Source organism: Mustela erminea, chromosome 6 (assembly GCF_009829155.1).
Source record: "Mustela erminea isolate mMusErm1 chromosome 6, mMusErm1.Pri, whole genome shotgun sequence".
NCBI classification, from domain to species: Eukaryota; Metazoa; Chordata; class Mammalia; order Carnivora; family Mustelidae; genus Mustela; species Mustela erminea.
Genome location: NC_045619.1, coordinates 5,656,590 through 5,684,036, shown reverse-complemented (window position 1 = coordinate 5,684,036; position 27,447 = coordinate 5,656,590). Strand labels below are relative to the sequence as shown.

Sequence of the window (27,447 nt, the reverse complement as noted above, 5' to 3'; positions counted from 1 at the left end):
CATCCGCTCAACAGTCCCCGGCCTCCCGGGCCTGGACACGGGCTGGGTGCCCCGCCTGAGCTCCTGCCGTGGGCCCGGCCTCATCTGCTTCCTGGCAGCCTGTGCTTACCCCGGGGGCCCTCAGCCTCTGCCCTCAGCTTGCACGCTGCCTCTGCTGGGAAGCCCTCTCTAGCCACAGAGACTGGTCCCCGCGCCCCTTCTGCTCCCCTGCTGCTGCGGAGCTGGCCCACGCTCTCCGTGTCCTGCCCGGCCTCAGCACCGTGGCGAGGATTTTGCGTGCCAGCGTTAGCCCAGCAAGAGCCTTGCCCAGGCACGGCACCGGGTGAGCGCTCTTCCAAGGACAGCGTCATGATGAGCATGGGACTGCTTCTGTCTGGCAAGCTTTTGTCTCGCTGTCCCCTCCCAGTGTGTCTGTTGCCCCGGGCCCCCCGTGGGAGGAAGGGCAGAGAAGGCTTGCCGAGTGGGCATCCCAGTGGCCACGGGCAGGGACGCACCGCATTTCCCGTCCTGTAACACCTGGCCTGTGCCGCACGCCCCCTGGCCCTCCAGGGCCTTGGCCGGCCACTGGGCCATCGCGTACTCTGTGCCTGCGACCTGGACGGAGAAGTGCTGCCGGCCGATGGACTTCCGCAGAGTCTTGATGGCGGCCTGCAGGCTCTGCTCGGCTCGCTTCCGCATGCAGTCCGCCTCGCAGGTGTCTGCAGGGGCAGGAGGGACAGTGACTCGCAACCGCGGAGCGGCCTCTTCCCTGACCTTCCCCCGCCCTGCCGCCAGGCCTCTGCTCCCAGCACGGTTCACGCAGCAGCTGGGGGCCGAGGCACCACTGTGGCATCCATCCGACAGAGGTGGAGACTGAGGGCCCGGGAGGTGCGACCTGCTCAAGGGGACTCCGCAGATCGGAGGAGTAACTGGGGCTCTGCCATGGCAATACGTCACCTCCCCCGGACATAGCTCATGGGACATAGCTCCTCCATGCCCCCCCAACACCCTCGAGGCTTTCACCGCTCCCAGGATAATGCCCAGCTTTCTGGCCTTGACTCCAAGGCCCCTTGTAGTGGAGCCCTTGCCCGCCTTGCTAGGCCTCACCCCCAGCACTGACACCCACTGCGAACTCCACTTTCTAGCCGCTCTGTCTGGCTCACCACCTCCTGTGCACATCTCATTCCCTCTGACCTCCATGCCTTTCCCTATTCCATTCCCTCTGTCTGAATGCCATTCCCTGCCACCTCCTCCACTTGGTGAACTTTAAGTCCTGATTCAAACGGTGCCTCTTCTGGGAAGACTTCCTGGGCCCCTCTCTTGGGGAGACCGCTCAGTTGCATGTCCTGTTTGCTCTCATGCCCCCAGGGTGTCCCTTAGCACTGGGTAGTTTGTGTGTCAGTCTGCCTCCCTGTGGCTGGGAGTGCTGCCAGCACGAGGACCCTAGTCTGGTTCCCTCTTTCTGCAGTGCCCAGGGCTCAGCACACACAGCACGGGTCCGTGTACAGATCTCAATTCCTCTGTCACAACTCAACTCTCATTTACAGCCAAGAGGAACGCACCGATATGAAACACAAGCCAGCATTACAAGCCCCCTTCTGGAGCCTGGGAAAGACAGGCCCTTGTCTCAGTTGTTCCAGAAACTCTATAGGCATGAACCTTTCCAGGCCCCAGTGAGGGTGTGACGGGGTGGAGAGAGGACTTGTGGCTGTCACCACGGGCCCCTGAGCCCTGTCCCTCTCGTTGCCCTGGGATTCCTATTCCATCCTGGGTGACCCGGCGCCTCCCTCCCCTGCCTGCTGGCCTCTGCCTCCAGTGGCCGCAGCTCAGGTGGTCACCAGCTTCACACCGGGCAGACCCTGCCGGCCCTCCCGGCCCCTGCCCTCCTGGAGGCCGTCCAGCGCCTCACGCACCTGATGCCTCTTCCGTCTTCATCTCCACCTCGAACTCCGCTGTGATGTGGGTCACCTCCTTGGATGGGGACTTTTTGCCACGGCGCCTCTTCTTAGAGGAGTCACATTTGAGGGTCACAAAGGTCAGGTGACAGTTTTCTGGACAAAGAAGGGACCACTATGGCAAAGGTGGCACAGGGCAGGAAGCAGGGTCCTCTGGAGCCCTGTGCACAGATCACCAGCAGCGAGGCTTCTGCGTTGTCTAACAGTCTGCGGTGCAGAGGAGAAACCAAGGCCAGAGGCCAGGCTGGCTCGAGGTCTCGCGAGGGGCTGGTGGCTGAGCCAGGCCTTGCACCAGCCATCTGAGCCCCTCACACTGCTCCCCACGGAGGCACTCGTGCATACTTGCTCAGTGACGCTGTGCAGCTCGGCTCCATGGGGCTGGGCCCAGGTTGGGTCTGCCTGAGGGCTGCACTCTGTTAGCTTTGGGGAGGAATCAATCCTAAGGTGTTCAGGAATCTTCATGGAAACAGCTGGGACGCTCTTCTCCTGGGCTCTTCTCACCAAGCTTTCCCCTGGAAAGCCTGGAACGCCCTTCTAGGCCTCCCTCGTTCAAGAATGTGCTACCACGTGAGGCCTGGGAGGCCTTCTGGACAGCTGGGCTGCACACCAACACTGCCCCGGGGAGCTCAGCTAACCCCGGGTGAGATAGGGACCGTGGGCCCCAGGAATGCTGCGGGACCCAGATTTTCCACTCAAACGCGGCCCTGGGACACCACCACTGTCTACAGTGCTCCAGGCCTGGCTCCTGGGGCTTAGGGACCATGACTGTGGGGACGAAGCGAGGTCCCCATCCTTGGAACCCAGCCCCGCTGGACCCTGGGCTCCCAGCTTTCAGGCGCGGGACCCCTCCACCCTTGGTGTGGCCTGGCGCCGAGGCAGCCCACTCACCCAGCAGCAACTGCCTCAGGGCCTCCTTTGCTGGCTCCCTGCTGTGGGGTCGGAGGTGGCACTTGGCGTCTCGGATCTTGAAGCGGGCCTTCTGCCTGATGGCGGCAGGTGCACCTGGGGAAAGCCCAAATCCCCCCAGGTGTCCGGTGGGCAGGGAGGGGGTAGGGCCGGGGGCGACGTTGGAAGTGCCTGAGCAGGAGGGGGCGGCTAGTGGGACCAAGTCACTGGGGGCTGGAGGAAACCCGCTGCCTCTTTACTCTCCCTGCCAGGCCTGAAAAAGGTACGAGCAGGGATGCTGAAGCCACGCTCAAGCGGGGGCCAGCCGGCCGGCGGTCTTCTGAGGAGGAGGAAAGGCAGGCCTCCCAACACCTCCCCCACTGCCCTGGACAGTTCCTGTGGCTCCTGCTGTTAGGAAAGGGGCAGAACAGAAGAGAGGGGGAAGCAAGGAAGGGAAGGGGCTTTGCAATAGGACAGACGCCCCGAACTGCTGATTCTTTCCAAGAGCAAATCCCAGCTGCCTAGATAAAGCACCCGACGATGGCAGATTTCAGCATCACGTCCCATTACATGCCCACAGATGCCCCCGTGACATCGAATTCAACTTCCGGAATAGGCAAAGCTGCCAAAGACGCGCCCGCAAGCAGGGGAGCTGGCGCTGTGTGGACCAGGACCCGGCTGCTGGGGCCTGAAGGGCACAGGTCTTCTGGGCCCTCAGGGTCACAGTGGAGACGACTCGCTTCACTGGAACGGAGCCAGAGACCCGAGGAATCCTAGCATGTCAGAGTCACCACAGACCAGGAGTGTGGCCCAGGGGTCCCGGGCCTGCTCTCAGCTCACCAGCACCCCGGGCCATGCCGGGCCGGCCCCAGGCCAGGAAGCGCTTCCCTAGGCAGCGTCCCTCCCCACCATCCCGCTCGGGGGTGGGCTGCAAGGTCCGGGGTGCAGTGGGCGCCAGCGGCGCCGACAAGCGGAGCTACCTGAGCAGCTGCGCCCCACGCCGGAGCCGGTGTCGTTGCGCTTTGGCGGCGTCTTGCCCTGGAGACCCGGGAGGCCGCAGCTCAGGCTGTAGCTGTTCTCCGAGTCTGCAGAGAGGCCGGGGGAGAGATGGAGGCCTCAGATCCTGGAAGCCTCAGAGGGGTCACTGTGGGAGGGAACGAGGCCCCCGCACTGTGGAGAGGGCCGCTGGGGTCCACAGGGAACCGGACGGTGGGCCAGGGTCTCTCAGTGGTCAGGGCCGGGGGGCCTCGTTCCTAGGTTGGGCTCCTTCCTGGAGAACGGCAGGGAGCAGGGGGTGGACCCCAGGGAAGGAAGGCCCCCCCGCACCCCACTCCCTCATCCCTTCCCGGGGTCGGCCTCAGGTTACCTGGCACGAAGAGTGAGTGGGCTGGGCAGGAAAGGGAGCAGCTCTCCACACCGCCCACCTTGCTGCAGGACAGCTGGGGCCAGGGGGAGGCTTTGGCACGAGAAAGGCATTTGCCTGTGTCTGAGGAGGGGAAAGACATGAGAGGGCAGGAGGGGGCCAGGGTGGAAGCTTCTAGAAGCCCTGCCCCTGAGTGTGGACCATGGGGGACTCCTGCCACATCCCTACCTTGTGACCAGATCCTGGGGGGGAAGGGGCTAGGAGATGGCTGGGTCCACATGTACTTGGATGTGTGGGGATGCTGGGCCCAGAAAGCTGGCTTGTTCCCTCCTCCCTCTGACCAGCCCAGGCTGTCTGTGAGCAAGCTCGCGCCACAGGCCCAGACCAGAGGGCAGGGCTGGATTCTCCAGAGCAGGGCCATGCCCCTCTGGGTAAAGGAGCAGGTGGAAATGACATGGGGTTCTTGGCAGTGACCAAGCTCTGAGTATGTGAGGGTCACTGGGAGCCCCTCCTTGGGGCAGTCACTGACACCCATTAGGTGTCCGGAGAGATCCCAAACTAAGCTCTTCAGAGTTTCATAGGTGTTTTTTATTTATTTACTTACTTATAAAAATATTTTATTATTTGGCAGGCAGAGGGAGATGCAGACTCCCCGCTGAGCCCGACTCGGGGCTCGATCCCAGGACCCTGGGATCACGACCTAAGCCGAAGGCAGACGCTTAACCGAATGAGCCACCCAGGCACCCTTCTCAGGTGTTTTTGACTCTTTTGAGGACTGACAGGTCTATAGCCCCGGTGAACTCAGAACTGATTTCACTCCCGTCTGGCTGGTCAGGGACAACTGACTGCAAAGGGCATGCTGCCGGAAGCATCCCCCGGAGGCTGTCGTCAATGGTCACGTCGCTTTCAGGAGCAGGCTGAAGCAGGGGACTCAGCCAGAAAAACAAAGCGAAGTGGGAAATTGTCAATGAGGGTGATTTTCAACACGTGGCTTGACATCTTCAAGGAATCTTAGAAAGTTAACAATCTAGAAACGAAAACAAATTCACAGCCCTCCAGATAAAACAGCTGGCCCCCAAGTAGATATAAGGCCGAGAGTCCTCTGTTCCCAAAGAATCAGGAAGTTTCAAGTAAAACCACCTGCAGATAATGCAAGACACAAGGGCCACGGGAAGAACCAATGTTCCCGCTGGTTGAGAAGCAGGAGAAACATCTCTAAGCTTCCAAGGGAGACCTAAGCCCCCAGGACCTTCCCTAAACTTTCTCCAGATTCCTAAAGGGAATTGGCAGTGAGAGCTGGCAGCTCTGCTTTCTGGCGCCAGTGGGGGCCACTCATGGGGGGAGCCAAACCAGCCCAACCCTGAGCATCCTGGAGGCTCTTGCTGGGGGCTCTCACTGGGACCCCCCAAGGACACCAAGCACTGATAGCTCTGGCCCCAGACCATTTCTCAGAGTTGGGTTTGCCTTGAAAAGCTTCGAGGGATGAGGAACATCTCCTCCTAGAGAAAGAGCCCACTGGCTGTGTTCACTATAGAAGTGGTGAGTTTCCCAGGCTGGGTGGCCCTCAGCTGTGATGTAATTTCTCTGCTTGCATGGCATCGAGGGGACACAGGGGACTCGGGGGTGGGGCAGGGGCACCCACACAAATGTGCTCTCTACCCTGATCGCTGTGCTGAGTACTGATGTCCTTTGTCTCTGGCCCTGGGGTTCCGGGATGTCCCGAGCATCTGGGAAACAGCAGCAGGCCAGCTGACGAGCTGCATGTAGGCGACATTTCTGACCCCACCGTATGTACGCACTGATCCCATCACCGCCCAAAACCAAAGCCCAGAGAAAAGTTTAAAGTCACCTAACAAGCAAGAGGGAAGGCAAACTGACAGACAATAAGAAAAAAAAAATCATTTGCCTTAAAGTAAAAGTGCCTGGTTGTGGGAGAACATGAATGGAGATAGAAGAAGCAGCTCTGAACGCAGACAGGGAGTGGCAGAAGGCTGGGGACCATGACCTTGATTGGCTCTGGCTTACTAAAACAACTGAGGCAGGGGACACTCTTGACAAGCCTTGGTTCTTCCCCAAGTTCCAACATGTAACTGCTCCTTGGGAGCTGTTATGGGAAGACAGCCCTCCCTTCCGTGGATCAAAGCCCCTACCCATGTCATGTGGCAGGGTTTCCTCTGCAAATGGACCTACCAGCTAAAATACGACTCCAAATAAATACACCTGAAATAGACCTGTGAGGTTATTTCTAGAAGTCCCAGAAAATTCTCCTACACATGATTCAATTTCTAGTGGGTAGGAGTCTTCATATACATATCATGTATGATTCAAAACAGGATCCCTTGGGCAAAGTTTCCACAGCATCGGCAGAACAAATGGAACAGGGCTCCAGAAGAGTCCAGACTGTCATAACTTTTTTTTTTTTTTTGGTATGAATACGCCAAAGTTAGGTCATGCTCTCAGGATACAAGCTCAACAACATGGCGAACATCCATGATCAAGGCTCGTCCCCCCTTGCCTCAGGGCAAGGCCTTGGCTAGAGTAGTTGGAGCATCTTCAGATCTTGTCCTAGAATCACCTTTAATCCGAGGGTACCATGTGCAGAATGATCCCCACTGTGAACTGAGAGCACCCAGCATTTCTTCTGCTTGTCATTGAACTAATTATGGTATCTGGTTCCTTTATCCTTCTCATATTACCGCCGGGCAACTCCTACCCTTCCTGATGGAGAAACTCATCTCTCTGTGTCTGTACTTCAGACGTGCTCGTGTCCAAAACAGATCTTTTGGACATTCCATACCAAGCCCTGACTCAATTATTGATTGATGGCACATATCTTAAAAATGAAGAGACTTAAAAATTCATGTGGAAACTCAAAGTAAGTCCAAAAATAGCCAGATCAATCCTGAGCACAAAAAACTACGCTGGAAGGCTCTCACTTCGTGACTTAAATACTCACTGTAAAGCTATGTTAATCAAGACAGCGGGATATGGGCATCAGGACAAGTGGATCAAAGGAAAAGAGAGCCCAGAAATAAACTCACATATTTATGGCCGATGGATTTCAAGAGGATGGCAGGATAATTCAACAGGGACAAAGAATGGTGTTTTCAACAAATGGCACGGGCAAAACAATGAAGGTGGACCCCTGTCTCACACCATATACAAATTAATTTGCAACGGATCAAAAGTATAAGAGCTAAAGTGTAAGTCTCCCTAAGTATCCAACCTAAAACTCTTATAAAGTTCTCAGAAAAAAACAGCTGTAAATCTTTGTGACCCTGGATTAGGCAGTGGTTTCTTTCTTTCTTTTTTAAAGAATTTATTTATTTATTTGACAGAGAGAGATCACAAGTAGGTAGAGAGGCAGGCAGAGAGAGAGGAAGGGAAGCAGGCTCCCTGCCAAGCAGAGAGCCTGATGTGGGGCTCGATCCCAGGACCCTGAGACCATGACCTGAGCTGAAGGCAGAGGCTTAACCCACTGAGCAATCCAGGTGCCCCTAGGCAGTTGTTTCTTAAAAATGACACCCAAACCACAAGCAGCCAAACAAAAAAAATTGGTAAATTGGACTTTATGAGGATTAAAAACCTTTAGGCTTCAAAAGACACCATCAAGAAAATGAAAAGGACAGCTCATAGAATGGGGAAAATCCCCTGCAAATTATATATCCAGTAAAAAACTTGTGTCTAGAGTATATGAAGAACTTTAAGAACTTTTATAACTAAATAATAAAAACAGGTAACACAATTAAAAAACAGGCAAAAGATCTGAATAGATATTTCCTGAAAGAAGATCTACAAATACTCAACAGGCACAGGGGAAGGTAGTCAACACCACTGGCCGTCAGCGAAATACAAACCCAAACCACCGTGAGAACCCATTTCATACCCCCCACGATGGCCGTAATCTGAAAGTCAGAAAACAGCAAGCGTGGGCTTGGACGTGGAGAAATCCCACATGGCTGTCGGGACATCAAAGGGCACAGGCTCTTTGGAAAAGCGCACGGTTCCTCAAAAGTGAAACCCAGCATAAGTGCATGACCCAGCAACTGCACCTGGTGCACACCCGAGCAAACGGCACCTAATGGGACCGTTCATAGCATCATTCTTCATGATGTGCCCCAAGCTGGAAACCCACGTGTCCATCAACCGATGATGAGCAGACAACCAAGATGTGGTGTAAGCAGACAGCGGGCTATCATTTGGCTGTCAAGAGGAATGAAGCAGGGACATGCACTCTGACATGAGGGACCCTTGAAAATACAACACTAAATGGAATAATAAGGCCCCCTGTTGTACGAGTCCACTTACGCCAAGTGTCCAGAACAGGGAAATCTACGGAGACGAGGTAGATGACGGTTGCCTAAGGCTGGGGGTAGAGGGAGAATGAGGAGTGACTGCTATGGGCTTAGGGTTTCTTCCTGGAGTAACGAAAATGCTCTAAAATTCATTGTGGTCGCACAGTTCTGGGAGTATATGATCCACCACCGAACTGCATATGAGGGGGTAGGTGTAGGGCATGTGAATTACAGCTCAGTGAAGCCACTACTAAAAACAAAAAACAAAAGGAGGCAAGACAACACTCGGTTGGATTTACAAGAGCTGTCCAGGCTGGAATCAAGCCCCCCTGACTGGCTGAACCTCTGACCATCTCTAGGGCACGCTCCGTTGCTCAAGATCAAGGGTAGCTCTGTGTACCGACCACTGTAGCGTTTAACTTAGTGGTGGTCTGGAAATGGAGGTTTACTGCCCATAACGGCGGCTCAGAGGCCACAGCACAAGGGATGGAAGTCAGAGGCCCTGTTTCCTGGATCATCACGCTGTGTGGGCTGCTCTGACCGTGATCCCTAGGCAAGGACTTCCGACAGCACAGAGAGGCGTGAGGATTCCGCCGCAGACACCCTGCGTTTGCCTTCCTACTCTGAGGAGGAGCCAAGGGGAGCAGTCTCAGTACAAGCCCCCTGAGGATGGTATCCCAGTGAAGCCAGGACGGGCCCCCTGGACCCACCAGACCACTTCACGTGGGCGTGTGCGAATGTTTCCTTTAGACAACTCATCCCGGGGGTGGGGGACAAGCCGTCTGGTGTCGGACGATGGGGTGAGACTCTCCCAGGCCAGCAGAGGACATGAGCGGTTCAAGGCTCGCTTGTAGTCAGCAGAACCCTGGGTACCGTGTAAAGACCAGAACAAACCCTAAGGGACCCTTCGGGTATCTCCAGATGGATTTTTTTTTTTAAAGATTTTATTTATTTATTTGACAGGCAGAGATCACAAGTAGACAGAGAGGCAGGCAGAGAGAGAGAGAGGGAAGCCGATTTCCCGCTGAGCAGAGAGCCCGATGCGGGCTCGATCCCAGGATCCTGAGATCATGACCTGAGATGAAGGCAGAGGCTTCACCCACTGAACCACCTAGGTGTCCCTCCAGATGGATTTTATGGGTGATAAGTTGTGCACTCATAATAGCACATTTACTTTCTGGATGAATCGAAGCAGTCACTTGGAAAAAATGCTGCGCGTATAGGAGCTAAACTACTACGAGGTCTTGTATCCCTTATCTGGGATGGCTCAACTTACTTAGTCACATGCAGCACCTTTTACTGGGAAGGCTACTCATAGATCACTCAGAGTTCCACTGTCTTTCTACCCATATCCCTTGGGAACACAGAAGTGGATTTTTCAGAACTTACTAGGAAGTCACGACTTATACACCGTTGACTGCTGTCCTCGACAGAACCCCGGAAGAGGACCGTGCACCCAACCAACCATTACCCAAGATTCTCAGGACGGACAGAAGATGATACACCGGGACGGCTCTCACCCAAGGCCACGGAATAATTCTCCCTGACGTCTGCAACTACTGACTCCCACGCGCTCCCTGGCAGACCCCTGTTCTTGGTTCTCCCACCTCACGTGTTTAAGGTCACGCACTGCTGATCAGCTCCATTATGCTTCCCTCTCCAATAACTGGCCTGGATCTGGGCCTTGCTAGTGAGAATCACCATCTGAATTCTTTAAATCAGTCCTCCCATGCACTGCTAGGGAAACAGATATTGAACAGCGGTATAAAGTACGTCACACACACCTTATTAACAATGATATCGGCTGTGGACAAACACAGGAGTGCAGGACAATGCCCACGGGCTGGGGGAGGCAGATTCGGCTATCTTGCAGCGTGGTGGGCTGGTTCTCACAACGACACCACAGACAAAATCCCTACAGCTCCACTGGGGTAGATCCCATATGTTATATGGGATCTGGCTCGTCAAAGTCGCCTGGGACCACAGCTGACAGTTCTGGGGGGCTACTAGTCTGTTCTAGGTGCATGGCTTCCCCAATCTCTCAGTGAATAAGGCCTTCTTGCAAACGATCTGAGGACAGAATTCCCTTCCAAGGGACGCGTATGAGCAGATTGTGGAGGCTGTTGGTCCCACCCCCAGGAACGGGGCAGCTCCAGCGATCATCAGGAAGGTGCCCCTTGCTGTGGGTGCTATAAGACAGCCGACGGTGTGGGGTGGGGGACATCCCGGACCAGGAGGACTTCCTAGGGCAAGCGCTCAGGGGAACAGTGAGACCTTGGATTTTCTTCTGACCAATCAGGGGGTTGTCACTGCCAGCCCTTCCCTTTGGACCTGGATTCACAGCAGAGATGAGGGGAGACAATCCACATCGAGGTTACAAGGGAAAGCAACCTACACGCTGATGGCAGACTCGGGGAGTTGGTGGAACCAGTTTTCTTGGTCAGCCTTGGGAACTCTTGGGTCCTGGGTCTGGAGGGCCTTCCAGAACCTTCTAAGAATGCTATAAGTCATGACTGTCTGTCTCAGTCTTCCCACATCTAGTACCCAGAATGTTAACTGCTCTATGTAGTCACCAAGGTCCTAGCAGATGACTTGGAAGAAACGGGATAAAATCCACTGACTGACAGTGACCAACAATCAGACTCTTGGTGCAGGGTCGGTGGCCGTGTGAGGACCCAGACAAGACCCAGTGGCCGCTCCTGAAGCTCTGACTGTGGGAGGGATGACTGATAAGATGCTGAGGATGAAAGGGCCCCTTCCCCATATGCCCAGAGAAAGCCTGCTGATCCCACAGCTTTGGTAACAAGTCTACACGAGACCCAGCACAACCTCATTGATTAGCAGACACGCCTCTGAAAGCCAATCCATCCATGACTTTCCAGGCTCGGAAAGTCAGCTAATAGATGGCAGATTCACTCCGTGCAGGCTCCTAAGACGGGTCAACCCATTCAGCCCCAGTACCCAGCATGAGCCATGCCCCTGGGACGGGCCCCACAAGGACAGGCTCCTTCCTGCAACTCAGGACGAGACCAGCGGTGGGCTTTGCTGACCAGGACTGCCTGAGCAGCCCAGCAGTCCTTACTGAAGTAAGCAATACTTTCAGCATAAATTTTATATCAGATGCTAAGTGATGGGATCCATTCCTCGATACTTCCACTCATTCATTCGACAAGTGTTTACTGGGGGCCTGCACTTGCCAGGCTCTGTCCTAGGTGCTGGGGATACAGCAGTGAACGAGACTGCCGAAGTCTCTGCTCCACTGTAGAGAGCAGGCATAGGCTGTGTCTACGGCGGGAAGAATATGAGGAGGCAGGGCATGGTGGGCGGGGTGCAGGGAAGGCCTCCCAGAGCAGACAGCGACAGGGGTGAGGAGCCCTTCAGGCCAAGAGGGGAGCACTGGTGTGGTCATGTTCGCTGGGGGTGGGCAGCAGCCTCAAGGTCCCCGAGGCGGGCGGAGGAGGCAGGTGAGGGAGAGGGAGAAGGCCATCAGGCCAGGGTCCAGCAGCCGTTGGGCCATTCTAAGAACTCTGGCATTGCTTCCACATGAAGAGGAGTCACGGAAGGCTCTGAGCAGAGAGAGACACATTCTGAGTCAGATTCAGCTCTTGGGGGTACCTGGGTGGCTCAGTCGGTTAAATGTCTGACTCCTGACCTCAGCTCAGGTCTGGATCTCAGGGCCGTGAGTTCGAGCCCTGTGTTGGGCTCCATGCTGGGCATGGAGAAAAAAAAGTTTAAAAAATAAAATCGAAAGCTGGCTCCGGCTGCCCCGGGGATGTTAGGGCCTGGCGGGGCAAGGATCTAAGAGCCATTTCAGGGCCGTGGTCCCAGCATCCACAGCAGCCCGGCACCCAGTGGGTGAGCATGTGTTCGTAGAACCAGGGAATGTGGGGGCTGTCCGGAACTTAGCCTGGAGTTGCCCCAAGTTCTCCGGAGCCCACAGCAGAGGACGCAGGAACCCGGGGCTCACTGGGAGCTCCCCTCCTCTTCCCCTTCTGGATCTTGTGGGGCCGGTGGCCTGGGCAGGTGGTGGGGCTGTGGAGACCCAGGGGCTCTGCTCTAGACCTTGATGCCACAGCAGTCCGAGCAGCCACCTCCTTTCCTCCCCCAGGTTCCAGGGCAGAACCAGGGGCAGATGGGGGAGCCGAGGCCTCTGTGCCCTCTGAGCTTCCAGCTCCTCCTAAGCCCACAGCTCCGAGGACCCTCAGATCCTCAGCTCTGTGTCCCCCTCCCCCTGCAGGTCCATTTCTGGGTCTCTGGAGGACACCCAGAGTGCTCTCCCACCGATGTCCCCTCTTCTTCCGCAAGCCCTTCCCGTTAGCCCCCTCTCAGCAGCAGAGATTCCCTGCCAAGATCGCCTCTCCCTGCGAGGCCCACCCCGTCTTAAGGGGTCCCAGCGACGGCCCACCCCACGGCACTCACCCACACAGTCCTTGCGGTTCCAGTGCAGCCGCCGCCCCGGGGGGCAGACGCACTCGTAGCTGCCCTTGGTGTTGACGCAGCCCTGGTCGCAGCTCCCGTTGTTCATGCTGCACTCGTCCACGTCTGGAAGCGCAGGCGGGAGGAAGGGCATCAGGGCGGGAGGCTGGCTGGCGGGGCAGGGCCACCCAGGACAAGAGGGCCGAGACTCCCCTGACCCTGCAGGCAGCCGGCCACGCGTGAGATGCAGACAGGCGGCCGCACGCGTCACACGCAGGAGCGCGCACCCCCGAGGCTGATGGACACAGACAGCAGCCCCTCCCCACGCCCCAGTGGTTTGCAGAACTCCTGCAGCTGCACCCGAACTGGGAGGAGGGCAAAAGGCAGCACAGAATTCAAGTGGCAAGCAGGTCTCACGAGGCAGGAGTCTCGAGTTCTCTCTTGCTGGGGCTTTGGACAGGCCGTTTCCCTCTGTGCAAAGCGCCCGGGGGTGAGAGAAGCCACCTCCAACCCTCCAACGGGGAGACAGACTGGCCCAGGCTCATGCTGGGATGCCGGGCTCTCAGCGTCTGCGCGGCCTGCAGTGGGAGCGGCAGGCCCAGCGGAGCCAGTGCCCAGGTTTTGGGGTCCTTCCAGAAGAATCTGGAACCCACCCCAGGGGAACCCACCCCTTCCCCCGAACACCAGCTGTGCTCGATCACTTCACGTCTCACCCTATCTGACCTCCACGGCTGCGCAGCAGAGGGAGTGTGGTCACAGGAAATGACACCCTAGGACCTCGGGGCCATTCTTGGCTCCCCCACTTTTCACCTGCCAGGCCCACACACCTCCAAGTCCCATCATCTGTAGCTAAACACTTCTAGAAACTTCCCCTTCTCTGCACACTTCCCACCCTGCCCGAGCTCAGGGGCTCTGATTCCCATGCCTGAGTGGTCTCTCTGCTGGTGCCCTGGGTTCCACCCTCCTGAACATGTGGCAGTTAAAGTGATCTCATGACCTGAACATGCCCACGTCACACCTCTACTTAAGCCCTCCTTCGCATTAGGAAGAAAACCCAAGTCACCTGCAGGCCTCACACAGCCCTGCTTCCTCTGTCTGCCGGGGCTCTCCCTGCTGCTTCTGGATCCCTCTGTGCTACCTCAGTGCCTTTGCATATGCTGATCTTTCTGGCATCCTCTCCCTCATCTTGATCCAGAAGATCCTCCTTTAGGAACTCCAACCCCCTCCCTGCACCCCCGTCTCCGTTTGCAGCCTTTCTCTTTCGTCAGCTTCTCCCACTGGGACGAATCTTCTGTGGGACTCTGTGTAGTGGCCATTCCCCGTTCTGGACTGAGGTTCCCTTGCAGCTGCCGTTTCCGGGGTCTATGCCCACAGCCCGGCCTGCCGCCTGCCGCCTGCCGCCTAGCAGATATTTGCTCCTCCCCACCCCCATCTTCCCACCTTTGCTCTCAGCTGAGCCCTTCTGCCCACCAGAACCTGGCCTTGCTTTAAAGTCCCTTCCAGGCCCTCTGGAGTCAAAGTCGGGGTCAGGGTGTGGGGTGCAGCAGAGGTGGCCGTGCGGCCAGGCGCGTGCCTCAGGGGGGAGGTGGCCCTGGCGGGCGGGCTGCAGACCTCCGCAGTGGGTCGTCCCATAGAGCGTGTAGCCGCGGTGACACAGGCACTGGAAGCTGCCCGGGGAGTTGATGCAGATGTGGTCGCAGGTCCGCTCGAAGGAGCACTCGTCGATGTCTGCGTGGCCACAAGGAGACAAAGTGCAGGGAGGAGCGTCAGGGTGCGGGGGGTGGGCATGGCCTGTCACTCACGCAGTCTCTCAACACACAGCTGCACACAGACAGTCCCTGAGCCCTGCGGCTTGGGGCACAAGCCAAGTGAATGTCGGCCTTCCGGTCAGGGCCCGATTTTCCAGTCTGTCTCCAAGAACCTTACATTTCTGGGTTAGAAGCCCTTTCCCATCTCTTTGGGAGGAGGGCAGGCTGGAAATACTCTGGATACAAGGTCTGATGAATTTTTGTCATTTTAATATCTCCCATTCTATTGTGATCAGGATGAGTATTTAGTCTACATCTGCAGGAAATAGAGAGGGGCTGGCTTGAGGAGACCAGTGAACTGGGACACGAAACCAGGCCTTTGCGAGCCTGACCACAGTGTGTTTTCTGGCCACTCCGAGAGGTCTCTTGAGAAAACAAGGAAAACAGCTCAAAGAGAAAAGGTATGGGGGGGGTATGCTGCCCATAAGGGATAATCAAAAAGCCTTGATGGTATATGAAATTTGATTCTGAGCTTCCTGGCAGCTAGGGTATAAAAGGAAAAAGGGTCACAGAGTGCTGTTACTGGAAAGGAGGAAATGGACAGCATGCTCATAGAAGACAAGTCTGTCCTGGCCATAAATTCTGAGGAAAATGGCTCTCATGGGACAGCTGATGGGGGCTCCCAAGGGCAAAACAGCCACTGACCCACCTTACCATGGGCACCGTTGTTAGAGGTCATTCTTTGAATATACTACCTCATGGGACTATCCAGGTTGATGATATACGTGTGTTGGTAATAATTCTAGCACAAGGAAGGAATCACACTGGGGTGCTCAAAGGAGGATGTGATTCCTCCCAGCAGGAGAATCTGGGAGGATCTCCTGGTACTGGTGGCACTGGACTAGACCTTGACGGATAAGACTAGCTTGGAAGTAAGGAATGGAAGTAGAGGAAGGGCACTCTGAGCACAGGCCGGCAGAGGGCAGCACGGGGCCTCCAGGGAGTGGAGAAGACTGGCTGGAGCCCAGAAGCAAAAACGTCATGGCCCCCTCCTCAGCGTGGCCCTCTGGTCCCACGGGGCAGCTAGGGGTATAAAGTCAAGGGCCCTCCCCTAGCCCTCCACAGAACTTGGCAAGGCAGATGGAGAAACTAAGTCAAAGTGCAGAGGAGTCTGGAGACGTGACGTGCTCCCACGGCCCCATGTGCTAAGGGGAGGACAGAGCCAGGAGACCCACTAGGGAGGAAGAGGCCAAGTCAGGGAGGAGGCTTGGGTCACAGGAAGAGTCCAGGACAGGCCAGCCCCGAACCCCTCACCGGTCTTCTGCTCTGGCCTTCCTCGGTGTCCTTGGGAGAGCACATCCCTTGTCCCTGAGGGCCAGTCCTGAGCGGCACAGATATGCCGACTCAGCCACGTGCGGTCTGCCACCCCTCTTGGAAAATGCCTATTCACCAGTGTCCCCTCCCCCAGGAAGCCTTCCCTGACTTCTCTTCCCACTGCCCATCCTCTGGGCTCACACTGCATCCTGGATGACTCCTGGCTTCTGCCCAGACCTCACACCATGCCTCTAAGGTGCCCAGGAACCCTAAGGACTGCAGGAGAGCGCCTGCAGTGTGCCACACTGTCCACCAGGTGGCGGCAGCCCACCTCCGGAGCCTCTGGGGGTGGGGGTGGGGGGCGCCACCAGGAAGGACAGGGTGCTGGAGCTGACGAGCTCTGCCACCGGCTCACTGTGGCACTGCCCCCTGCCGCCCTCCCTGCACATGAGCGTGCGCGCGAGCGCACACACACGCTGATGCGCCTCCGGGCCTTAGTTTCGCATCCATAAAAGGGGCGGGTTGGACCGGGTGACTTGAGGAGAAAGTGGAAAGGCCAGTGGGGGCTGGCACACCCCGGCCCTTGCCCCCCACCCCCACAGGTGCCCTCGCAGGCCCGGGAAGGGCGGGCAAGGCCGCCAGGGGCGCACGGGGTGGGGCTCACCTTGGCACGTCCGCTCGTCGGTCAGCAGCTTGTAGCCCTTCCGGCAGCCGCACTCGAAGCTGCCCACGGTGTTGCGGCAGAAGTGGTCGCAGCCCCCGTTGTTGGCCAGGCACTCGTTGATGTCTGCGGGGCGCCCAGCGGGCAGGGCGAGGCGAGTGGGCTGGGCTGCCAGGTGGCGGGGCCCCTGCCTCCGCGACTCCCTGTGCCCGCTGGCGCCCCGGCCTCGCCCGGTCCCCGCATCCCCATCGGAGTGGCCCAGGGGCCTGACTCCCAGCAGCGGGGGACAGGGCGGGAGGCTGAGGTACGATGGCCTGCTGCGGGTGCATCACACACGTCCCCCCGACTCACTCGCGAGTTCCTTCCCGCCCCGCCTCGGCCTGCTTCTCCGGGCGTCGCTCTCTGGGCTCCAGGCCAGCCTGGCAGACTGTGTCTTCAGAGCCCTGTCCCTGAGGTGCTTCTTCTGACTCCACCGCTCCTCCGGGGCCCCGACCCCCAGGCTCGCCATGCTGGCACGACCCAGCACGTAGCAGCAGAGCTTTCGGAACGGGGTTCTCACCCTGATTTGGACCGCGGGAAGGAAGCGAAGGAAACCAGAAACGACTCCTCCGAGGTGGTCATTGGCCGTGTCTCAGCGGAGCTGCTGACTTGGACCCCTACCCCCCTGTGCCTGTCCTGAGTGTGAGGACCTGGGTGTTCTGTCCTGTGCAACTGGCACTGCCGTACGAGCAAGGCCCACCTGCCCCCTTTGTGCGGAGCCCCACGGAGGGGACTCTGTCCCACCCCGGCGACTCCAGATCGCGGATGGCGCCTCACTTCTTTTTCCGCAAACCAAACAAGCTAGACCCGACACCTGCAGGACGGTCCTAAAGCGGTGTTCCCATAGAATGCTCCCGAAACAAACCCCAGCTGTGTGGTCCTGAGCAAGGCTGAGGCGCCCCGTGGGCAGTCCTCAGAGCCTCTGGGAGGGGGTGTGGCCTAGCCCAGGACCACAGCAACCAGGGTGGCTTTCCTGGGGAGCCCCTGCGGGACCCGGCGCTGTGGGGCGCCGGGCACCCAGCGGGCATGCTGCTGCATCTCCTTGCCCTTGGTTGTCCTCCTCCCCACCCCAGGCACTTCTACCCCAAAGACCCACTCTGTTCGCATGTTCTGGTGACTTTGGTACCAGGAAGGTGGCAAAGGAAGGGAACCCCAGATAGTCCCCAATAAGGGAGGCCTGTGGGTTATCAGATCTGCCCCTGAATCCTGGCTATGCCGCTGCCTGGGTGACTTCATCCCACTGAATACAGTAGGTGCTCTATATGTGCTCACCAAGGTGATCACGAAAAACAATAATTTCTCAAGTCCGGGAATTCTGCACACGTGTGTATTCCAGGAACAAAAATGCCTAAGGATGAGCCCAGACCCCGCAGCAGGCAGTCAGACCTTGTGGTGCTCACCGTACCTACTGGGCACTAGCTCATGCCGGTGCCCACGCCAAGCACTTTCTGTCAAAGTCTTGTATGATCTTCAAAACACCTGGGGGACCAGATTCCCCCATTCTAGAGGGGATCACAGCTACACGTAGCAACCAAATTGGGGCCCAGCTCCAGCTGTCTCCAGAGCACCTTGCCAGCCCCACAGCCTCCAGAGAGTGGACATCAAGTTCAGCTGAGGGCCTGTCCTGGGTGGAGGCTTGGGCATCCCTGTCATCCTCTCTCCTTGGGAATTACAGGAAGACGGGGAAATTTCTAGCTAAAAGCTTCTGGCAGGAGAACGGAGACCTGTCTCAGCTGTGTCCCAGCCAGCTGTGTGATCCTGGGCAGGGAAAGGCGCCTCTCTGAGCCTCACGTTCCCCATCTGTGAACTGGGCTGGGAACAGGTGCCTCTCACAGACTAAATGTGCAGAGGCGGTCTGCCTCCTCAGGAATGCCTCAGACCTTCTGGAACCCCCAGTCCTGTCCTCATCCCCATCTGGGCCCGTCAGCCGAGGGGCTGTCATGACAGCCAGACAGGCCAGGGGAAGCATGATTGCTTGAGGCCAGGCTGGTGTGGCGGCAGCCTGGGGGTAGAAGTGGGAGAAGCACCCCGCAGCTCTAGCCAGGGTACAGTCACACAGCCCCTGGACCTTCATTCTGAGGGGAGCCTGGGGTGTGGCCTCTGCCCCTTTCTCCCCTTCCTGCCCTTCTAAGGCTCCTCTCTTTCCTCACTGTGCTCACACTGGTCCTGATCCCATAAGGCAGCCAGCAGACCCCTACCTGTTTACAAGTCTCCCGTGGCCCCCGGGCATCCCAGGATGAAGGGCCAGCCCCTTTCTGCAGGCCCTTCCCTGGGCATCCAGGCCTGGGTGTCCTGCCTTCCCCTTTCTGTGCGCTTGGCTTCTGCCTCCGCAGCCCAGACTCCGGCGGCCTTACCCAGTGGGGCCCCCGCACGGCCTGTCCCTGGAAACAGCTGCCTCCCTGGGAAGCCTTCCCTGACATCCCCTCCAGAGTTGGCTGTCCCCTTGTCATGGACATAGATGGGGGAGCTGGCTCCTGTCTGGGGGCCCCGGACCCAGTATGCGGCCTGCACCGTGTGACTGCCCGCAGCGTTCACTGAGGGGATAAAGAATGAAGGAGTCGGAGTGGCTGAAAGTAGGGTCAGGGGAGGGAAGGCGGGGTGGGAGCTATAGGAACACACAGAAAGACAACGGTTCCTGCTCCTTCTGCCCATCCCGCTGTGGGGGCACAGCACGGCACCCCAGGGGCCATGTGGAGTGCTTCCAGGCGGGCGTGGGCTGGCGTTGCCCTAGAGCAGCCTTGTGGGGAGTGCGTGCTCCTGGGCAGAGGGCAGGTGAGGGAGAAACAGATGGTGGGTGGGAGTTCTTCCAACTCTTCTGGAAGGTGTTGGGAGGAGGGGCCAGTGTCTCTGAAGAAATCCAGGTTCTAGCTCTGGGAGTCAAGGCCCCAGACCTCCCCGCTCTCAGAAGGGCCGATCAGCGAGGTGCCCCCTTCCCAATGTCAAGCAGGTGCAGCAACTAACAGGAAGCCTTGAGGCTGGAGCCCTGCACTGTCCACACTCTTGAAACAGAGCTTGGGACACATCCTCCTGATGACACCATGGCTCCTGTGTTTCCGGCAGAATTACCCCCACTTTCCCATGTGTGTCTCCACCTGCCGTGTGACCCCTGTGAGCCCCGGGCCTTCAACTCCGGATTTTCCAGGGCCTTTGTTACCTTCACCCTCCAGCCATTGGTCTTGCTTCACATTGGCTTGTGGCTTCCAGAATACGCTGAACCTTTGAAATCACTCCTTTGATGTCCCTTCTGGGCCCTTGCCAGGACCAGGGCTGTACGCCCACTGCGGAGCCGAAGCCTCGGGGCCGGGAATTCCCAGCTGGGCTGGTCCCGCCAAGTGCCCGCGCTCTGACCTGCGTCTCTCCGGTTGGCCCCACGGAGCTCGGCTGTGCGCTCGAGGCTCTGAGACGCCAAGCCTGGAGGTCAGCCTTCATTTTCCAGTGTTCTCTGATTTGAGGACATGATGCAGTTTTTGACTAGTCCCATAATCCTTAAATTCTACCTCCAAGGACAGTATCCAGATACCCGGGTATCAAGGACAGCATCTCATCTCTACTACTGTGGCCAGCACCTGGGTCAAGCCATGTCATCTCCAGCCTGGGTGGAGACAGCGGCCGCCTCCCTGCTCTTCCAGACCCTGCCCAGAGAACCCCGTCCAAGCTGTCGTCAGGGACTGGCTCAAAATGGAAACCCAAGCCGGTGCTTTCCCTGCCCGGGAGTGTCTGGGGGGCATGCCAAGGTTTGGAAGACTGAAAGCCCAGCCCCCCAGCACACAACCCCTGCACCATCTGGCCTGGCCTTCCCCACGTCTCACATCCCTGGGCACCCTGGACCCCTTCGGGTCCTTGCACCCTGGGCCACGGTGCCGCTGGAAAGGCCGCCAGGATGAATGCCATCCCCACGGCCTCCCAGCCCCGGAGCAGGGCGGGCTCTGGTCCTTGCCTGCTGCCAGGCTCTACGTCTCCATCCAGCACCAAGCAGTCAGTGACACATGTATAGCTCGTGATTTAAAAAACTGAGAAACTGTCTTCTGCATCCGATAGAGGATCTCCAGGGACAGGGAAGCTCTGGTTCATGCACCTGTCTCCCCAGTCCCTGAACACGGCGGGGGGGGGGAGCCCAGAAACCCCATCTGGTGGGGCAGTGAATGAGATCTGCCTGCAGGGCAGGGGGGGGGGGTCCAGCTGAGGGCAAAGGGCTGAGCAGGGGCAGGCCTCGTTAAAGAGCTGGAGTGGTTCAGGAGAAGCTGCGGGAAGCAGCGTGGGGGGCTCATCAAGGTCGGCCTCCGGCTGTGGGCAGCTCCCCTCGGCACCACCCATCCCCCAGACATGAGGTGGAGGTGGGGCGGGGACAGGTGCCCCCCAGCCTCCAAGCCCGGGCGGGGGCAGCACAGCCCCCCACAGGTGCTCTGCTGGGGCATGGCTGTGGCACGGACAGCTGGGCTTCTGGTGCCAGCTCCCGGCCTCAGGTCAGGGACTGAGCTGTGCCGCCCCTGCAGTTCCGTGCCCGAGAGGGAGGCAGCGTGGGCCGACTTTACCCTCTTCTGCCCCAGCGCTGAGGGCACAGGGCCAGGCCTACTATGTCACTGCCGGCTGTGGGGACGGCTGGGCCCGCGGGGAGCCCTGGCCCGTCCCCCTGGCATCGAGTCCACGTGTTGCGGCTCGGCTCCAAGTGGGCCGGGCAGGGGCCACAGAAGGGTTTTATTTTCAAATAAACAGGTGCGAGGGCTGTTATTTCTGTCAATAACCCCTAGTTTCTTCCCAGCAGAGCAGCTAGGAAGGGGAAGTCACATGCTATCTATTTTTATAGGCTTGAAAATAGCCCCCCTCGGACTATTTAAAACCTATGGAAGCCTCCACTGTCCGCATCTTCACCTACTGGACTCAGGGAGTTCAAGCCCCTTTGCCCTTCCGCTCACGCACCTCCAGCCTGGCCGGATCCCTGGCAAGGTGGAGGCAGGGGCCCATGGCTGCGGGGGGGAGGGGTGGGGCTCGCAGGGCCAGCCCGGCGAAGGGGCTGCCCCTCCCTCCCTTGCAGGGGCGCTGGCGGTCCCTTCTACTCCCTGCCCAATGGCTGTAGCTGCTCGGGCTCCTCTGCTGGGGCTGCGGGGTGGCCCTTCAGTCTCCAGAGTCCTGACAGCTCTCGCTTCTCTGCTCCCCTTGCTTCTTGTTTCCTGAAGGAGCCCTAGCACCCGAAGTGCCCTCGGAGGCACTCAGGAACTCTGTGGGGCTGAGCCAGCGAACCCGCAGGAACAGAGGAAGGTCTACCTGCTCTCTTCCAGAGGCTGGGAGACTGGCCCGTTCGCACAGGCGTCCCCTCATCCTCCGAGAGCCTCATTTCTAACTCCGAGTGGAGTCCTTCTGCCTCCCCAGTTCCCAGTTGACAGCCCCCACCGTGTCACTCCTCCAGCGACACGGGCACACAGCGTCCGCATTTTTCTATGGGTGGCGAGAAGACAATCCCATCCCTGTACAAGGAGACTGGTCCTTCCCAAACTTCCCTGGGTCGTGCTGTCGCCCCAGCTCTGCCGGATGCTACCACGAGGTTGAGGGTGAAGAGATGGCCGGCGCCCACCTCTGCCCCACGCCCCACCCAGGGCCTCAATGAATCACTGTGGGCCCAGGGGTTCCTGCAGTGAAGACACCGCTAGCCTAGCACAGCGAGCAGCCCTTTCCTTGGACAGCAGGACCCTAACTTAAAACCTGCGTAGTGCCCTGGCGTGGACCCTCCCTCTCGTTGGCCTCTCCAGCAGAAGTACGGCTGACCCTGGACTCCCCCCTGCCATCACAGGCAGCCATGGTCACACGTGCAGCGCGAGCATGCAGCCCCCACCCCTGCCTGAGTGGCTCTGAGCTGACCTTTGCACGTCTTCCCGTCGGGCTGCAGCGTGAATCCCACGGGGCAGCTGCACCGCACGCCAGTGGCCGTGTCCCTGCAGGTCCGGTCACAGCCTCCATTGTTTACCGCACACGTCTCTGGGGGGAGGGGGAGAGACAGAGATGCTCAGTCTCCTCCGACAGCAGCCACCTCCTTTCTCCATCTGTGGGGACCAACTGAGACAGGAGACCCGAATCGGAGTTCTGGCTGATCCCCTCTAGCTGTGGGCTTCCCCAAGCCCCAGGCTCCTCATGTGTGAAATGGGAGAATGGCACCACTCCCGTGGGGCTGCCGGTGAAGACCCACTGTGATGATGATGGTGGGTAAAGGTCTGCACGCTCCGGAGGGCTCTGCTGGAGTAAACGTCACTGCCAACAGGTCCGCGCTCCTGAGATCAGCGTGGCTGGTATCTAACTGCCTAGGGCCAGCTTCTTAAACCCTTGTCCTGCCCGGACTTGGATTCCAAACCCAGACTCGCAGTCCCTGGGGCTCCCAAAATGGTCTCAGCATGGACTGGCTGGTGGTCCTGGCTGTGGGGTTTCCGGGGCGGGGTTCCCCAAGCCCGCACACCATCCATCACCTTGATGAGACACTCAGCTCAACATCTGTTCTCACTGAGCCGTAAGCTAAAGGCGTCTGGTTTTTGTCCACTTGAAGCTTGTCTAGTGTTTTTTTTCCCTTTGCAAATTCAAAGGGCCTGGAATGGCTGAGGCAGAGCCTAGGTCACCGAACCCTCGTGTGGTGAGAATGATCCTCCCCAGGCCTGGAGAAGGGGCTGGCAGAGCTGGGTCACCAGGGCGCAGGTGGCCCGCACACGGAGGACCCCATTTCTGGGCCTCTGGGCCTTTCAACCTGGGTTTCTTCCTGAGCAGCTGTGTGCTTTGATCTTGTGGAAACTGTGCCTGAATGGGCTTCTCTCTTCTCTTCGTTGTTGGGAGCTGAGGAGTCAAAGGCCCCACTTTTTAAAATCCAAAACCCTTCGCCTGCCTACCTTGGCTTCCTCTGGGCACCTGGCCCCGTGGACCTTTTCCCTGAAGGTTCCCCCTAATTGGTTTATTGTCTGTCCTTCTTTGCTGTCTGTATTCCCAGAGGCATGATCACTGAATACATATGCCAGTAGCCAGGAGTCCCTGCTGCTCATTTTACCAAATTCCTGATACCTTTCCTTTGAACTTCAATTTGTGTGCGTGTGCGTGTGCGTGTGTGTGTGCGTGTGGGGGGTTGGGTGGCAGGGCAGGGACAGGGGGGACATCTGGCTTTCCCTTCTGTGTCTACTTCTGCATCTCTGTGATCCTGCCGGGTGGAGGTGGGGCATAGCTGGTGTCGTCCTGAGTGTTCTGGACACAGGGGCTAGGGGTGGCAGAGGGCCCCCGACCCTTCTTCCCAAGGCTGAAGTCTTCACCATGATAGGATGAGTTGTAACTACTTGTGAAAGGCGAGTCTCCCTGCCTCTGACTCCTCCTGGCCTGTCTCTCTGTGCGTCTCCACAAATCTTAGACCCCAGCTGGGTGTGCGCAGTTCTGTGGGTTTTTCTGTCCATGTGTGTGCTGGCCCAGCGGCGTGGAGGCCTCTCACGAGCTGGTGTTCCCAGGCCCAGCTCAAAGACCACCTCTGCGAGGAGCTTCCCAGGCCCCAGGCGCAGAAAGAAGGCCACCGCCCTTCCCTGTACTAGGGTGGCCTTTGTTAGCGGAAGCCGGGCTCTGCCTGGAGTCTGGCCTGCTCAGGCCCTCTCGTCTCCCCACCGGCCTATTTACTGGGACAGCGCAGGTGGGCAGGGCAGAGTGTGAGCTTTGCCCTGTCCTCACGGACTGACCCAGGTAGGCTACCCCCCGGGCTGGACCGCGACACCCGCACCTGGCAGGTGAGGACAGCAAGCGTTCCCTCCAGGGCCGGAGGTGAGATCAAACGGGTTCCTGCTCCAAGCGCTTGGTCTGGGTCCTGGCATGTAGTAGCTGCTCCACAAACGGCAGCTGCCCCTCCTGGGCTTCTAACCAGGGAGGAAATCCCGCCTCCCAGCCCCACATCAAAGAGCCAGTGCAGGCTCCAGGTGCCTTTTCAGCCTTCCATGTGGGAGAGCCCCACTGAGGGCCTGCCTGCTCGGCAGGGGCAGGAAAGTAAGGCTCAGGCCCTGGAGACCTGGGACCGGAACACGGCTATGACCTTACTTGGGGACAGTGACAGCGACTGGGCCTCTCTGTGGGGAGGTGGGGTGCGGCTGTGTCCCTGAGAAATGGACCTGGTCCAATGGGCTCCTGTTGGGCCTTCATATCTCTGGGGTCCTGGGGGGACTCGGAACTTGGCCTTCCAGAACTGATGGGACTCTGCACACACAGGGCAGGCGGAGGCCAGGAGGGGGCTGGGGGCCGCGTGGAGACTCATCCACTCTCTAGCTTCTCCCCTGCACGGTCCACACATTTAATCTTCTGTGTTGCCCTAGACAATGTCTGGGGTCTAAACTTCACGTTCTGAGCGAGGGGCTCGGGGGCCCCGGGGAAGGCCCTGTGGGCTGTTCTGGGCGCTGACACCATCACTCCACAGCACTTGGTTATGGCGGGTCCTCTGCTCCAGTCCCAGCGCAGCCCTCCAAGCCTGAAGTCCCCCAGACTCTCAGCAGCTCTGAGAGGCAGCTCCCGCCCCTTCCACCTCCCAGGCAAGTAATCAGCCCAGGGTTGTGCGTTAAGTGGCAGAGCTGGTGGGACCTGCGGTCCGACTCCAACCCGCCCGACAGCCTGAAATCTGCAGTCCCGGCTCCAGGGCCCTACAGCGCCGGCAGGTGCCGCACTCTCCCCTACAGCGCCGGCAAGTGCCGCACTCTGCCCATTCCGCCCTGACGGCTCCTGTTCCGGTGCTCCCGGCCTCCGAGCATACCGCTCCCTGGGGCCCCCCGGCCTGGTCCTGTATTTCTTTAGCATCTGATGCCAGTCCCTGCCCTTAACAGCTGCCGTTCTGGGCCCGGTGACCAGAGTCTGCCTTTGTGACATTCATAGCCTTGCCAACGGTCCCTGTCTTCCTGGCCACTGCCTCACTCTGGGTAGCCGATGCCTCCAGGCTCGTGCAGTAATGCTAAGAGCCAATACTTACTGAGGCCAGGGCCTGGCTGGGTGGGGGAGGGGGCAGTGCACCGAGCAACCAGCCTCCAGCCTGTTCTCTATGCTGCCCACGCCACTGTTCCTGCCAGGCCCCTAGCCTCCCCTCAACAGCACAGGGTTGGTGGCTGTGTCGTTCTGAGGACAGCAGATGTCCACGGCGCGATGTGAGATGCACAGAAGGAGGAGGACAAAGTCTACCCAGTCCTTCGGGCTCAAGTCAGGTTCGGGGATTAAAGTCTGCAGTTACCGGATGGGCCGGCCTGGGTGGCACTGGGAGCTGCTGAGGGAGCTCCTTGCCTTGGGTGGCCATTAGCCTGGGACCCTCCCCCTGGACCGCTTTCTCTGATTGCCTCAAAAAGCAGCCTCACCTCCCTGCTTCCCAAGACTAGAGGCACCCAGGCCTGGCACTGGGTCACCACTGTCTCAGATGCAGAAACCAGGCAGCCTGTCCTCTCCTCTGACTGCAGGATCCCCCACGTGCAAACAGCAAACACGGGCTGGGGACTGCAGTGGTGCTGTCTCTGGCACCTCAGGGTGGGGGTGTAGATGGGGTGCCGTTGCTGCCCTGCGAGGCCACACCCCATCTAGGAGCATATGCTGCCAAGGTAGGCCGGAATCCAGGCGCCAGACCTCCGGGGGTGCGAGGGGGAAGAGGGCAGAGCCATACCCTTAGGGTGTGTCCCAGGGAACGGAAGACGTTCTTTCTGGACTCTGAGAGCCCTCTAGTCTCTCCAAAAGAGCTACTGGGTCTTTCCAAAGTCTCTCCTCTCCCCCTGGGGGGGACAAGGGGAACACCCCCCCCCAGAACACAGTCCTCTACAGCCGACAAAGGACCCTCTCATCTACTGGCCTCGCATCAGCCCCAGAAGTTGGCTTCTTCTGCAGGCAGAGAAACAGAGGCTCAGGGAAGTTCAAGGACTTGTCCAGGCAGGATCGACTACCCATTGTGACATCCCATGCAAAGAAAAAATGAAGGGCCCTCGCTCAAATATTGGAAATTTCAAGACAGAGGCAACCAAACACTCAACCAATTGGGGGCCCTTCTGAGGGTAGGGCCTGGGACAAGTGTATGGGTCACACACCCGTGAAGCCAGGCCCGTGTCTCAAGTCTCTCCATTACTTAGAGAAGCCAATATTTGGACCCAAGGTTGGGGGACTCCCGACGGATGAGTGAGCCAGACCAGGTCAGAAAGCCAGGTGTGGTCGGGGGCCACGCAGCTGGCAGTGGGGCAGTGGAGATGGGCATTCATGGTGCCTGGTCTCCTTCCCAGCAAGGAGGGCCAACTCTTACCCTGCGTGGCTGGGCTGGAGGCAGGGGAAGCTGGGCATGGGGTGGGGGTTAAAGTGGGAAGGGGCCTGGGAGTAAACCCCTTTTCAGCAGGTAGAAAAACCCTAGATGTGTCACCAGGCCAGTCTTTGGTCTTTTCCCTACAGAGGCAGAGCAGATGTGAAGACGGGAGGCCAGCCCTGGGCTGGAACGGCGGGCGGCTCTTTGAGTTGGAGCTGTCTGCCTGCTCTGCCCTAGGTCTGGGCCAAGGTCTGGGAAGGCCTGTGGACAGTCTCAGTCATTGCACAGGGGCTGACACAGGAGCTGCACACCTGGCCCTGGGGCCTTAGGTAAGCGCTTCTACTCCTGGAGTCTGGGCTTCCTGACATGTGACATGGAAGTGATGGCATTTACCGTGGAGTTTGTGCAAGGCCCAGACAAGCGTGGACATCATGGTGCTTTGTAAATTGTCCCAACAGTGACCACAGGCTTGGTCCCGGACCTCCACGTGCAGAGTCTTAGCACTGAGTCTGTCGAGGCTTCATCTGAGCTCCTGCTCTGGTG

General features: G+C 58.5%; 1 protein-coding gene across 3 annotated transcripts in view; it reads right to left on the bottom strand.

The window, feature by feature from the left end:
• Nucleotides 1-27,447, bottom strand: part of SCUBE1 (signal peptide, CUB domain and EGF like domain containing 1) — a 138,209-nt gene that overhangs the window by 16,515 nt on the left and 94,247 nt on the right. For all 3 annotated transcript variants that reach the window (XM_032346018.1, XM_032346019.1, XM_032346020.1), the window contains 9 exons: nt 22,509-22,625; nt 16,620-16,742; nt 14,505-14,621; nt 12,897-13,019; nt 4,186-4,305; nt 3,800-3,904; nt 2,823-2,936; nt 1,893-2,030; nt 495-698 (listed from right to left, as the gene is read on the bottom strand). In XM_032346018.1, coding sequence (XP_032201909.1) covers nt 495-698; nt 1,893-2,030; nt 2,823-2,936; nt 3,800-3,904; nt 4,186-4,305; nt 12,897-13,019; nt 14,505-14,621; nt 16,620-16,742; nt 22,509-22,625 — 1,161 coding nt within the window. The remainder of the gene's footprint in view (nt 1-494; nt 699-1,892; nt 2,031-2,822; nt 2,937-3,799; nt 3,905-4,185; nt 4,306-12,896; nt 13,020-14,504; nt 14,622-16,619; nt 16,743-22,508; nt 22,626-27,447) is intronic.